The 15,877-nt window shown below is 33.1% G+C and overlaps 1 protein-coding gene across 5 annotated transcripts in view; it reads left to right on the top strand.

The window, feature by feature from the left end:
* The first annotated feature begins 576 nt into the window (after window positions 1-576).
* Sec20 (vesicle transport protein Sec20) overlaps window positions 577-15,877 on the top strand; it is an 80,987-nt gene continuing 65,686 nt past the window's right edge. For 2 of the 5 annotated variants that reach the window (XM_076452193.1, XM_076452188.1), the window contains exons 1-5: window positions 604-663; window positions 4,498-4,606; window positions 10,078-10,170; window positions 12,270-12,361; window positions 15,700-15,804. In XM_076452193.1, the coding sequence (XP_076308308.1) occupies window positions 623-663; window positions 4,498-4,606; window positions 10,078-10,170; window positions 12,270-12,361; window positions 15,700-15,804 (440 nt within the window). In that variant the 5' untranslated portion in view covers window positions 604-622. Of the gene's footprint in view, window positions 664-773; window positions 834-4,497; window positions 4,607-10,077; window positions 10,171-12,269; window positions 12,362-15,699; window positions 15,805-15,877 lie in introns of those variants that run through there. The other 3 variants (XM_076452191.1, XM_076452189.1, XM_076452190.1) reach the window with 3 other exon arrangements.

Here is a 15,877-nt window from a genome sequence, read left to right as displayed (position 1 = left end):
TGGAATTTCGCACAAAGCTACTCGAGGGCTATCTGTGCTAACCGTCCCTAATTTAGCAGTGTAAGACTAGAGGGAAGGCAGCTAGTCATCACCACCCACCGCCAACTCTTGGGCTACTCGTTTACCAACGAATAGTGGGATTGACCGTAACATTATACACCCCCACGGCTGGGAGGGCGAGCATGTTTAGCGCGACGCGGGCGCGAACCCGCGACCCTCGGATTACGAGTCGCACGCCTTACGCGCTTGGCCATGCCAGGCCAAAAAGATAAGCTAATTGAGGCCATAATTGAGATGTGGTACCGCGATCCAAAAATTAGTAAAGATTGCAGTCAACTCGTGGACTCGATGCCAAAGCGGATTAATGATCTTCTGAAAAATAAAGGCGATCATATCATGTATTAATTTGTGAGTAATTTTTGGATTCTCAAAAATAAAACGCAAAAAGTTGAAAAAAATCGTAATTTTCCGTCTTGTTTCAATTAATTTGCACAAGGGTGTATCTATATTAAAAAACATAAGCCTTATAGATATACTAATCATCGTTTTATGTAAAACGATTATTTTTTTGTTACTTTTCGTAAGCATATTTCTACCAACAGAGGGCTTAAAACATTCGTGGATGTTGAGGATATTCGGAATTGTTTGGTATTACCATTCGTGGTAACAATTTTTCGGCTTCTAAATGTAGTAAATAATATTTACAAAAAAAAGTTCAGATTTTTATTAATTTTATTTACAGTACAGTTTACCTAGTTTAATGTTTTGCTTATTACTTCTGTTGTCGTATGGAGTTCAGCAGCTCACAAACTCCGTAAACATAAAATGGAGAAGTAGAACTTAGAAGTTCATAACAGTCTTAGTTATAGCTCTTATCGGAGTACCACTGCTAATGTTGTAGTACGAATAGTAATAACGTACTGATAGTAATAATGTTACTAGCTGAAGTTGATGGACTTTTTTTTTTACTTTCTAAGTCTCAGCATCTATTTTTTAAACAATTTCCCAAAATAATTAGGTATTTTTCAGTGTCTGTCTTTTCAAAGATTTCAATGCACCAGATCATAGAACATAAATTTAGAAGATTATCTTCTATAATTTGTGAGGAAATAAGACACTACACAAAATATTGTGGACGTCTGTTGGTAAGATTAGATGGTGAGACAGATAAATATAATATAGTGCTTAAATATTTTTAAAAAGGGGATTTAGAAACGTTTTTCATGTAGCCTCAACCCAGCTGTTATATAATTAAATATGCAAAGCATTTACAGCAAAATAAGTGCTTCAGTCTGTATTTTAATATCAAAAGAAAGTAAAAGATGAACATAAGTGCCAGAATATTAACTATTATGCATGAGCAATTGTATATTCTAAACAAGGTTATAGTAATTGTACTGTTTGCTTTTTTCTGTCAAACGTCATTATTAATTAAAGTATTTGACATCTGTTGCAGTTTTGAATAGCAGGTGTTTCACATCATTCAAGAAACATTACAGTTTACTTACTGGTAGTGCATACCTTATAATCCTGTTGCAATTACTTTTGTGAATTACATTGGTCAATGATAACTTCATGGAACAACCTCTAATGATTTGTATATTGGAATTAAAATTCTAACATCAGTTATTACTAAAAATAAAGAATATATTGAACACTTAAATTAGGAGAAGACAGTCTATTATGTTTAACAAATATGATAATCACATTTCTGTAACCTAAACACACACACAGGATAGAAGTAAACTAATGAAACTTGTAAGTAGAAGTCGAGAAATGGTGTATGCTTCATACTGTTTGGGTCCTACTTAGTTAAATATGTTTAAATAAATCATTAAAACAATTAGAAAGTCTAATATTTCAAAAGAAATGTTCTAGACTTTTAGTTGTCCCCAAGAAAGCAGGGAATTGGTGGTCAGTAATTGATTGTTTCCACATCAACCACTTTATATTACTACCCAAACTTACCCTCTCTGAACAATGGAACCTTCCTCAGAATCCTCTTTTCTCTCCTATTTCTTTTTCCCCAAGAGATGATCTGCTTTGGTGACTGGGCAAGGCCCAAATGTCAGTATTCATGCCATTTCCTTCTCCATGTCTGGATCTATGTCTTTTCACAGATGCGTCCTTTCAGAGATGGGGTGCATGGCTCAATTGCCAGGAAGTTTTGGGCTGTTAGTCTGCAAACAAAAGCACTTTGCATATAAATATTCTCAAAATTCTAGCTATACATCGGATATTGCATCACTTCCTTCTTCTCACCCAATATTGTCCGGTGATGGCTTATTTGGATGATTCTACGATGGTGGCATATATCAACCACTGAGGGGGAATCTAGTCCAGAGATCTCTGTTTTCAGATGTTAAATCTCTTGTACTGGACCTATGCACATCACATTTGCATTACTGTGTGTCATGTGCTAGGTGCTTTAAATCTGGTTATAGATCATCTTTTGTGCCCTGTCTAGATATATCCCATTGAGTCAGCTTTAGATTTCCTTATTTTCAGGGATTGTTATTTTCAGTGCAGTTCTTTCCATGCAGATGCCTCTGCTTTGGGCCCCCAACACCAAGATGTATTTCTTTTGGTTGCCTGTACCTCATCTACAGGCTCTGACAGTTGGTGCCTTCAGCCAGGATTGGAAATATCAAATAGTAAGGTTGACCATGTGGAAATATCAATGGTATAGTTGTAAACTACATGGAAATATTAAATAGTAAGGTTGTAAGCCATGTGGAAATATCAATGGCATAGTTGTAAACATAGTTGTAAATTTACTCATCCATCCGGTTACTTCATTGGGTGATTTCTCTCATTTCCTCCACTCCTTGCTGAGTTTGTCATCATTGACAAATTCAACCTTGGTTTTCAGTGTTAGTGGCTGCCCCATTTCCTGGACCCTCTTCATTCTGTGCTGTATCTTCATGCCTGGCATTAGTCCGGCCCTTATCAAGAAGATCCAGTTTCACATGTTGATTCACTTCCTTATTAGCTGATTCCACCCATTCTCTATGGATCAATAGCTCAGAGATAATCCTTGTGTCATACCCAGGAATCTTCCGATCTTTGGCTGTGAACCTCTCGGGGGGGGGGGATCTTCTGTTGTTCCTTCACAGTGGTTTGTCCTCCTTCTCAATGTGGGATTCTAGCTAATTTTGTGAAGAGGTAAGTACTGTATTGGAAGTTATAATTTTCCTACACTGTAAATGTATTGCTGACAGGTTCTTTCTTCCACTCACACTTCCAACCCTTCCTCCCCACTTTTCTCTGGTGCTGACATCTTCAGGCAAACTTCAAAGTGTTAGTTTGGTAGAGGGAGTTGCATGCATCATGTGAGCATGTCATGCTCCTATTCATGAGGAGGTGATATATGATGATTTGCATGAGAGATCTTGCAATTCCAATAAGGAGTTAGGAAAGCTTGTGGCATGTATAAAAAAAGGTTTGCATGAGAGGGCAGCACTGAATGGGAATAACTAATCTTGTGATAAGTGGCATGTACCCGTCTGGAATACGTTGAATGGGAATATCTAATCATGTGATAAGTGGCAAGTACCTGTCTGGAATACATTGAATGAGAATATCTAATCATGTGATAAGTGGCAAGTACCTGTCTGGAATACATTGAATGGGAATAACTAATTTTGTGATAAGTGGCAAGTACCTGTCTGGAATACATTGAATGGGAATAACTAATTTTGTGATAAGTGGCAAGTACCTGTCTGGAATACATTGAATGGGAATAACTAATTTTGTGATAATAACCTGTCTGGAATATGTTGAATGAATAACTAATCTTGTGATAAGTGGCAAGTACCTGTCTGGAATACATTGAATGGGAATAACTAATTTTGTGATAAGTGGCAAGTACCTGTCTGGAATATGTTGAATAGGAATAACTAATCTTGTGATAAGTGGCAAGTACCTGTCTGGAATATGTTGAATAGGAATAACTAATCTTGTGATAAGTGGCAAGTACCTGTCTGGAATATGTTGAATAGGAATAACTAATCTTGTGATAAGTGGCAAGTACCTGTCTGGAATATGTTGAATAGGAATAACTAATCTTGTGATAAGTGGCAAGTACCTGTCTGGAATACATTGTATGGGAATAACTAATTTTGTGATAAGTGGCAAGTACCTGTCTGGAATACATTGAATAGGAATAACTAATCTTGTGATAAGTGGCAAGTACCTGTCTGGAATACATTGAATGGGAATAACTAATTTTGTGATAAGTACCTGTCTGGAATACATTTTCCTTACAAGAAAATTATAACTTAATTATAGTTCGTTTCTTTCTTCAGTTTCAGAGTTCTTAATTGAAAAGCATTGTTAAATGATAAGACTAGCATGTAAAGGACAGAAAATTTTGTAAGAATTATATAAAACATAGAAGTCACTCAAGGATTATTTCATGTATGGTGAGTTATTTAATACAAATTTTTAACATATCTTTAACTGTTGAAAACTAAATATAGTTACTCATCATTACAGGTTCCAACAAATGATGCATTTTAGCAAAATTAATCAGGATGTATCAAAGGTTGAATCTCTACAGCAACAAATACTGCACTGGGATTTAAGTGTGAAGAGATGCATCCAGGTTTGTAGTAATAATTGGATTAATGAAAGATCTGCATGTATATATCACAGAAATTTTATGTCAGAAAGTTTCAAGTACAGTTAATTTGTGTTATAATTATTATTATATTTGCTCCATCTGCAGTTAATTTGTATGGAGGACTTTATTTTTGTATAAAGATGTATGTGCCCTATTCACATGAGAATAATTAGCTATTTTATATCTTTTTTTTTAATATTTCTACATGCTGTGGTTACTCTTGGAACAGGTAGTAGGCCTAAGTATAAAAACATGTTTCATCACCAACTCACCTCATGTGGGCCTCACCTCAAATACAACATTACCAAACTTGTTTTTCAGATATGCAATAATCCCACAGTAGAGTTTCTGTGAATCAAATAAAATGATTATTGAATGATGAAAATGTGTTATCTTCAGATAATAAGGATAATGTTTTTATCTAAAGCATTTCATGATTACAATTTACAAATATTTAAGTAGCTAGTTAGACAGTTTATACATTGAAAAAGATTAATACAAAAATGTTATTCAATAAAGATGCCCTCTACTGGCACAGTGATGTCTTTTAGCTTATAACATTAACATCTGGGTTTTATTACCTCTGATGGTAACAACAAACAAAAATCAGTAAAGATTTGAATCATCCCAATATTTTACAACTAGCTAACCATAAACAGTAAACTTACCTGACTTGATGATAGTTTCATTTGGTTAACATAATAAAAAACAGATCTTGTTTATAAATACTTCAACTCAATAAAACCATAATACATATTTTAAAAACACCCTACGTTTTAACAAAAAACAATCATCAACATAGCTTGTTTATCAGTCCTTAAAGAATCTAGTTATGTGACAGCCCAGCAGTACCAGGTGGTTAAGGTACTGGACTAGTAATCTGAGGGTTGTGGGTTTGAATCCCCATTACACCAAGCATGCTCTCCCTTTCAGCCATGGGTGTGTTATAATATGATGGTCAATTCCACTATTCATTGGTTAAAGAGTAGACCAAGAGTTGGTGGTGGGTAGTGATGACTAGCTGCCTTCCCTCTAGTCTTACACTACTAAGTTAGGAATGGCTAGTACAGATGGCCTCATGTAGCTTTGCATGAAATTCAAAAAGCAAGCAAACAGTTATGTGACTTTGTTTCAAACTGTGTATAGATAAACTACTTAAACATGATGATGACAAAACCTTCTCCAAACTTTGAACATTTGTTATTATGTTAAACTTTTAATAAAGTTCCCTCTTACCCATTTAACCTGTTCTCTATACTGTATAAACCTACTTACTTTATCTCAAGTAACCTAATGTCTTGTGTAACTTCCAAGCTGACATACAAGTATTCTCTCAATTCATGGTTACAGGAACATTTACAAAAATTATAAAAATCTACTAAACTTATATTAATATGTGATACTCTAATTCTTGCTCTATACATTCATATTTAAACTTTGTTTCATTATTAAATCATAAAACCATGTATGAAAATTTCAGTGAGGGCCTGTACAAAAACTTGAATATCATGAAATGGATATTAAATTCTCAAGGGTTATATGCTATTATTAAAAGTAAGGTTATTCATTGGGTTTGACAGAAAATTTCTAAATAATAAGTAGAATGTTTTGTTTACTGTGCAGGACTGAAAGTTGCATCTTAATGGATTACACTAAGTAAGTCTCAGATGAAATACCAGTTTTAAAGTACTTCTGAGTTAGAATTATTCAAATACCTAGAATTAACATTTAAAATTTGAGTACAAATATTTGAAAAACTAGAACAATAATTTAGGACAAAGTTTATTTGATTCACCATAAACTGTTGCTCATGAAAGCATGTCATGCGTGCAAGACATTACTATACATGAAACAACCTAAAAATACTGCACTGAAATTACTGAAATGTTTTGAAAAAAAGAGACGTTACTTTGTGATACTTTTTAAACAAAGTTTTCTGTAATGTTGATAAAATTTATCTTAAATATGCCAATAATAAATTTGTTTAACAACTACAACTGATTTCAGATGTGGCCCTATTTGATGTACAAGTTAGGTGAATACCTTTAATTGTTAGAAATAAAATTATATTTATAACACATACAAAATCAATACATTATTGACATACAATACCAATACTCAATAAAGTAGACAGATGTCAGACTTCTTAGATGAAGTATTTGTTTGAAACATTTTTAAACATGTGATCTATGTATATTTAAAATTATGCTAAGCATGTTTACAAATCCATACTGAATAAACTGTTATTCAAAATGGGCAATCTACAATATGTTGTGACAGAGACTTCATCTAGACATCAATTAGTAGCACTCTAGGAACGTTGTAAGAGGGGTTCTAGCTGGACATCATATCAGGATGGTTAGTGTGGGTATTAACACATACCAATAAAGCAGAGAACAGTGTTTTGGCCTTCTTAGGTCATTTTCAGGTTAACAGAGTTTACAACTGACTGTTACTGAGCACATGTAAACTCTCTTTTTATTAACCTGAAGATAATCTAAGAAGGTCAAGATGTTCTCTGCTTTATTAGTTAGTGTTAATACCCATACTGACCATCTGTTTTATTAGTTAGTGTTAATACCGATACTGACCATCTGCTTTATTAGTTAGTGTTAATACCCGTACTGACCTTCTGCTTTATTAGTGTTAATACCCGTACTGACCATCTGCTTTATTAGTTAGTGTTAATACCCGTACTGACCATCTGCTTTATTAGTTAGTGTTAATACCCGTACTGACCATCTGCTTTATTAGTTAGTGTTAATACCCGTACTGACCATCTGCTTTATTAGTTAGTGTTAATACCCGTACTGACCATCTGCTTTATTAGTTAGTGTTAATACCCGTACTGACCATCTGCTTTATTAATAAGTGTTAATACCCATACTTACCATCTGCTTTATTAGTAACTGTTAATACTCATACTGACCATCTGCTTTATTAATAAGTGTTAATACCCATACTTACCATCTGCTTTATTAGTAAGTGTTAATACCCATACTGACCATCTGCTTTATTAATAAGTGTTAATACCCATACTTACCATCTGCTTTATTAGTTAGTGTTAATACTCATACTGACCATCTGCTTTATTAATAAGTGTTAATACCCATACTTACCATCTGCTTTATTAGTAAGTGTTAATACCCATACTGACCATCTGCTTTATTAATAAGTGTTAATACCCATACTTACCATCTGCTTTATTAGTTAGTGTTAATACCCGTACTGACCATCTGCTTTATTAATAAGTGTTAATACCCATACTTACCATCTGCTTTATTAGTAACTGTTAATACTCATACTGACCATCTGCTTTATTAATAAGTGTTAATACCCATACTTACCATCTGCTTTATTAGTAACTGTTAATACTCATACTGACCATCTGCTTTATTAGTAAGTGTTAATACCCATACTGACCATCTGCTTTATTAGTAAGTGTTAATACCCATACTGACCATCTGCTTTATTAGTAAGTGTTAATACTCATACTGACCATCTGCTTTATTAGTTAGTGTTAATACCCACACTAACCATCCTGAGATACGTTTTTCCTTCAGGTGGGTTTTTCATCATCACGAGCTAGCTAGATATCAACTTGCACAGCTGATAAATTTGTATTGCTTTAGTTTTTATCTAAAACCACTCACTGTTAGTAACTACAGTACAAGAATCAATTTAAAAGCCTACAAAATCATTATGAGTTGAGTTATAATCCAATGATTTTAAAGACTGTCTTTATTTCTGGTATTGTGATTTATATGAGCATAGAAATGATTAAAAGTAAACATTTCAAATTTGATAATAAAATTAAATACTAATAATTACATTTACATAAATAAATATATATATAAAATCAACACCTAAATTCATATTTTACTATTAATAAAGAGGATAATTTTCTTCTTTTTTTTTTGTAAGTCATCTTTTATACAGTCATAACACTTTATGATATTCATAACACTTGCATTTTGGGCTTCAGCAACATGAAAACATCTTTCTCTTTAGCTGTATAATATTCAGATAGTGAAAAATGTTTTTTGTAACAATTACATGTAATAAGAGCTACAGGTGTCCTAAACAATACTGATTTTGATAACAGAAACATTGTATTTGTAACAATTATATATCATAAGAGCTGTGAGTGTTCTAAACAATACTGATTTTGATCATGCACACGTTGTTGATGACTGGAAAAAAATCAAGGCATGAAAACTTACCATAGCAATTTTTAATTAATGTGTATATTGTTGTATTTGTTTGAAAATAATCAATTATTGGTTGGTTGAGGCCGTAACAGGTCTCTTGTAAATTTTATTTGTGTTGACAGTAATTAATAGACTAATCAAATACAAATATTGACATCTGGTATTTCTCTTTTATACTAATGACTGCTTTTTATTAATTTCTGAAAATAGAGAGGGATTGGTCCCACCTATACGAGTACCTACATATACAACATTAAATAATACAGTTCGTTTCTTACAAAATAGGTAGAAGAAGTGGGAGTTTTGAACCCCTTGTATCTTCTCCCCCTAACTCCTCACTTAGTTATACAATTTTAAAAAATATATTATTTGATAGATAGGTAAAGTTGCTACCCATTTCACAGTCAGTTCAATTAAATATGGTTCTGAAAGAAATGTGTAGGGGTCAGCCCCCTTGACCCCACTAAAACCATGCCTGTTTATACAGTATTAAATAATATAGTTTCTGGAACAAAAAAGGGATTGTGTCTGGACTCTCTGGAACCCTCCACTAAGACTATTCCTGTGTGTACAACATTAAAGAGTACAGTTATTAGCTTCTGAAAAAAAAAAAGGTAGAGATGGGGTTTGTACTACCTAGACCCCTACACTAAAGGCATGCAGTGGCAGATAGCTATCCAATAACAAAAACAGGAATAGTATATTTAGTAGCAATGAGAATCCTCACCTAACCCTGAAACAATAAAGCACCCCACCCACCTTCCTCTTACGTAGTAGCTTTGTTCTTAACAACAAACATAATGGCACTATTTTGAGTATTTGGAAATTCTTAAATTATTGAAAACTATAAATAATCACCCTTTAGTGCTGCTGTCATAACCAGCCATCCAAGTGTAAAATATCAGAACAACCAGTCTCAAGAGGTGAGGGGATTTAGGTCAAATGAAACAGAAAAATATTGATAGATAATCAAAAACCTTAGTTTCAGTCAATTGGATATTTTGATCTTAATATGTAACCTCTAGCAAACATCTAAATTAAAAGATTTCATATACAACATGCAACAGTAGATTACTGAGATGTATGTACGTATGTTATATTTAAGTACTAATTACTGTGTAATGTAAAAGTGTAATAAATTTATTCTCTTTAACAATTCAACAAACATTAGTATGCACTACATGTTCAGTTAAGTTGATGCTGCAGACAGATATATCTACATGTTTGCTTTTTTTGTCACAGGATATTCGAGAATGTTCTGGAACACTCGAAGACTTGAACACTCTTACCCTGCTTGCAGCTGAAAATATGAAAAAGTTGAAGTTGGTCGTTGATGTAAGTGTTGGTAATTGATATAACTTTTGGTCGTTGATGTAAGCATTAGTAGTGGATATAACTGTTGGTAGTTGATGAAAGTGTTGGTAGTGGATGTAAGCATTAATAGTTGATGGTTAATGTAACTGTTAGTAATTAATGTAAGTGTTGGTAGTGGATGTAAGCATTGGTAGTTGATGGTTAATGTAACTGTTGTATTAACATTTTCTCTGTATCTTATTATTCCTACTTCATCTCTCTCTCCTTGTGGAAAATAACACAGTTTCAAGGAATCAACTTATGTCTTGCTCTCTCCATGCAGAAGGTCTGGCTTGTCCAAGTAATTAGAACACTTGGATCATGAATTCAAACCCCCATCTCTCCAAACATGCTCACGCTTTTAACTTTGGGGGTATTATAATGTCACAGTCAATCCCAATATTCATTTGTAAAAGAGTAGCCCTAGTGTAGGTGGTGATGACTAGCTGTTTTTCCACTAGTCTTTCACTACTAAATTAAGGATAACTAGTACAGGTAGCCCTTGTGTATCTTTGAAGCTCAAAGTAGACAAAACTGTGTTTACATGAAAACAAAGAAAATATTGATCAACGAAAATGAAGAGAACTTTCAAATTATGTCAGTTAAAACAGATGTTGAACTATTAATACACAAAACTAATGTTTAATAACTAAGATCTAACAGGATAATTTATCACTTAAACATATTTTAAACATCATTCATCTTGTGTTTTATTTGTTAATAAACAGTAAACAGTTGAAGATGTTTAATTTGAAACTTCTAATAAAATGCTGTTTACCATTGGCAATAAAATTGTTTCCAAACAAATGAATCAAATGCTCGAGATAAAAATTATGTTAATAGTATATGTAGTCGCATTGAACTAAAGAAAGATTATACAGTGAAGTTATGTATAACCCTGGGCTAAGAACTGCTTGTCCACATATGGATGGCTTCAATTTAGTAGTCTCTTTGTACTGATTCTTTTGTTGTAAAAAAACAGTCCATTGTGGCTGTTTCATCTGCTTTAAAAAACAACTTAATCAGCACTGATTGTTTAAACATTTATCAAGCATTCTCATATATTAGACTTCATTCACTACAACTGAAGGCAACTCATTTCAAAACCTAACCACCCCTTAGAAAAATAAAACTGTTTGAATTAAAGTTGACTCCTACCCTATATTGAAGTCCCCACATTGTACCATTCTTACCATTAAATAAGAAACAAAAAAAGTAACTTACAGATCAGTGTTTTAATAAACACCTCAGTCAGATCTCCTCTGACTCTGCTTTCTTATCAAGAGAAAGAACTTTGTCTTAACTTATCCTCATATGACAGTCTTTCTGTCACTAGTATCATCCTAGTAGCCTTCATTTGAAGCCTGCACCATTTTCAATGATTTATTATCCATCAGAATTCCAAGTGAAGCCTATCACATAACCTATACAATAAAATAATTTATTTAGGTTTAGTTTCAGTAAAGAAACTGATAACTAGACAATCAAGCACCTTTTCTTTCATGACAGTGTTAAGGTTATTACCATCCAAATTATAATTTAAATTATGATAACCCACACACATTATCTTGCATTTTTTATAATTAAAACCCATCTACCATTTATTTACCCAACTCAATAAATGATCTAAATCCTTTTGTAAATCACCAGCATCCTCGTCACAGCCACCAACACCTTGATATCAGCTGTAAATTTAACTAATTTTTAATCATTCACTTCCCTGTAAATCAAAAAGAACACAAGTTCCATTACTGAAGTACCACACATTAATACAGTCCTATTATCATAAGTGTCTGATTTATTCCATCCAGCTGTTTCTGTCCAGTGATTCAACTTGTACCCCATACTGAAAGAAATAATTTTTTAGTGTTTTATGTGGCACCTTATCAAGAGCTTTTCCATACTTTAGACACACCAAATCCACACGTTTACTGTCATCACCATAAACAGTAATCTTCTAACTGCCCAGCATCAAGTTCACTGAGTTTGTCAGTTTTTATTTCAGTTGTCAATGACAGTGTGTTTTGCCAAGAAATTCTATCTTTCACAAACCTGAAAGTAACATGACATTAGCTTTACAGAACCTTGAAAGTCTGGGAATGGAACAAGACCGACAAAAAGACAGAGAGGAAGTGTTAAAGATCGTGAATCTATATAGGAAGGAGCTGGCAAGGTAAGACAATATTGTTTACATCAGGTTGTTCATCTAAGTGGTATTTCAAATATCTCTTCAATAGGTCAGTAGAACTTTGCTATACCATAAAATGTTTCCTCTTATAACAATATATATAATGACTAAGTCACAAGTTCTGTAGATATCATGAACAAAGTTTGAATTTTTTGTGCTTCTTTCTTTCCTCTGTTACTTTTTATTACATGACCAACCAAAGTATTCAGCTTGACTTTAGTTATCAGACTGATATTATTACTGGTTGACTGTGTGTGTCTATCTGTTTTGAACCTATTTCAGTTATGAGATAGAGCCAAAAATATTTCAAAGAATATTTCCCAGAAACCTATAGAAGTCATCAGTTTCATCATATAATAAAAACATCTTTGCTGTAAGTTAAGAATTGATTATTTACATTTTCTTTGCCCTGAAAACTTTACATTTTATTTCATATATTTCTATCAAATTTTATTGCACAGTTTTGCAAGTTTCTACCCTTGCAGGTTCCCAGAGTTGATGATGTTGATTCCTTGCAGGTCCCCAGAGTTGATGACGTTGATTCCTTGCAGGTCCCCAGAGTTGATGACGTTGATTCCTTGCAGGTCCCCAGAGTTGAAGACGTTGATTCCTTGCAGGTCCCCAGAGTTGATGATGTTGATTCCTAATGCCATTTCATGAATTTAAAAAAATAAATGCAAAATTAATTATTTAAATTTTGTAAAATACACTTCCTTTTCTGAATATACAGTTTGAGGCCAATAGACTATGGATTTTATGAATGTAAGAAAAACTAAAAGTGCATTTGGATAAGATAAATAATACCCAGGTCCACACCTTCCGAGTCCACTTAGTGTGGGTACAAAACTTCAGATTTCTGTGTTTTTTTATTCTTGGAGTTATATTGGTCACTGTTTTTTTTGTGTGTTTTTTTGCTAGCTTACCTCATAAAAAAAATGCACATGCAGGTGCACACATGGATAAGTAATAATACAAAGTTGCAGATCCTCAGGGTCCACTTAATGTGGGTGAAAAATTTCAGCATTCTCAGTTTTTTTCCTTTTGAAATTGTGGTGGTCACATATGCAAAGACATGTACATGTGTACACACACACATGCATCTCTGTAATTTTTATTTGTAATCTAAAAGAAAACTTATTTTCTGTATGGGCTTTTGTTAGCTTGCCTCATAAAAAGATGTGCATGTGCACACACGTGGATAATACCCAGGTGCACACAATCAGGTCTGCTTAGTATGGATGCAAAATTTCACATTTCTAGGTTCTTTACTCTTGGAAATATGTTGGTCATGTTCTTTCTATTTGATTTTTAATTAGCTGTTTGTATGGTTATTAAACTACAGGCTAAGATCCCATTGTTTGTATGGTTATTAAACTACAGGCTAAGATCCCATTGTTTGTATGGCTATTAAACTACAGGCTAAGATACCATTGTTTGTATGGTTATTAAACTACAGGCTAAGATACCATTCAGTGATGTCGAGAAAACCCACTTGTAGAGAAAAATATATGTAAAAACGTCTCGTTTGGGTTGAGAAAATATTTTACGTAAGGGAGTGAACAAATAAACACAACATAACCATAGAAAACACTCAAATACTAAATAAAGAAACAAACATAAACAAAGACAAAATTAAAGAAGCCTTACTTATACAAGAACTTAAGCCCAAAATAAACCAACACAAAGGAACACCTTTATATCTATATTAAAAAATAATATAATAAATAATAATATAAAATTATATATTCAAACATCTAAGCCTGCTCTCTACATTCCGACACTCAGTTACACAACCCCTTTCAAACATGTGGTCAGCTTCCGGTCAGTTACCTTTCTCTTTCTTTGTGAACCTGACGATGACCGAAGAAGATCGAAATGTTGTTCACTCCCTTACGTAAAAAATTTTCTCAACCCAAACAAGCTGTTTTTACATATATATTTCTGAGATCCTATTGTTTGTATGGTTATTAAACTGCAGGCTAAGATTCTGTACACTTTACTCTTGTTTTTATATGTATGTGCAATCCTTGATACACACTTACTTCAGTTTGTTTACAACATTATTCTAGAAATAATCTTGAACCTACTTGTAATTGGTTCTTTCCAGAATGTTGATGAAACAGTTTTCTAAAAGGCTTAGTGGAATATTGTTTGATTTTACTTTTTTTATAGTCTGATAATCTAGTTGTTTAGTACAAGGCTGCAGTATTTGTGGTTTAGCAAAAAAAACCAATGAAAAGAGCAACAATGGATTACAGATATAAATCTGTCTCCAGACACGATGATCTGCATGAGGCTTATTTACAATTTGGAGTGTAATTTTACAAAACTGTAAATTCAGAAGTGCATGTACTTCCACAAGTTCCATGTAAGTGTTCTCTTTCAAGAGTAAATAAATAAAACCAAAGTTAAGAGTAACAAATATTGATATTTCTTGTTTTTAAATTTAATTTGTTGTGTTGTGTTGTGTTGTAATGTAGAGAATGCTTATTTCCTTTCATGATTCCTGTCATGGATACATTCTACTACATTTACATCACAACAGTACAACTTGCAATGTCAATTATCCCTTGTGTAATGTCATTTGAGTGTCTACTGACTGACTGACAGATAACACACTACTGTATACTGGTGTTAGCAGTTAAAACAGATGATTTTCAGCCTCCTTTCTGGTAACAATCTTCTCTCCCCAGTGTAACCCATACTGACTTCAGTAGGTTGTGAACCAATAATCGATTTCCTGGTGACCAAAACTACCTTACTCTCCTTCTCCTAGTGGCTCATCAGTGAATTTAAAGGCTTTTAGCAGTAAAATCTGTGTTAGATACCTATAGTGTACACTGCATAAATAGCCCATTGTGTAGCTAAGCACTTAACAACAACAAAATTCAAGTTTTTTGCAATGTCAGACTAAAATTCGTTGACCCATTTCTATGAAAGTATTGAGATGGCATTATGAACAATAAAATAAATTATTTTTTTCTTTCTCCAGTGACCCCAAAAGCAAATAAAACAAAGTAAGATCTAATAACTACAGGGTTTAAACAACATTAATCAAAATTATTTGTAACTGATTTAAGTTAATAACGGAAAGAACAAGATCAGAAACAAAAATTGTTCTTCATGAAAATATTTCAGATTTGTATGATGCTTAGGGCAAAAATAACGACTTTTCCTTCATTAAGCATAGAATGAACAACAGCAAAATGAGATTACATACTGACTATAAGGTAATATTGATAGTTGGAAGTAGACTTTTTCTGAGTATGTAGTATAGCCAAAGAAATATTGTAAATTATATTTTTAAAGTATAACTTTTTCAGCAATCAAGTATTACTGAGGAAAGCCAACCTGATGAGCAGGATGGAAATAGACAAAAGAATGAAGGAAGAACTTCTTTCTGAAAGCTCAGACAGAATACATAATAGGTAATGTGAATTATTTACATTCGTTAGGAGGATCCTTTCCTAATCTAGATTACTTCATGAAGGTTTGTTTACT

Source organism: Tachypleus tridentatus, chromosome 8, assembly GCF_004210375.1.
Source record: "Tachypleus tridentatus isolate NWPU-2018 chromosome 8, ASM421037v1, whole genome shotgun sequence".
In the NCBI taxonomy this organism is placed as follows: Eukaryota; Metazoa; Arthropoda; class Merostomata; order Xiphosura; family Limulidae; genus Tachypleus; species Tachypleus tridentatus.
This window is presented reverse-complemented; position numbering and strand designations above follow the sequence as displayed.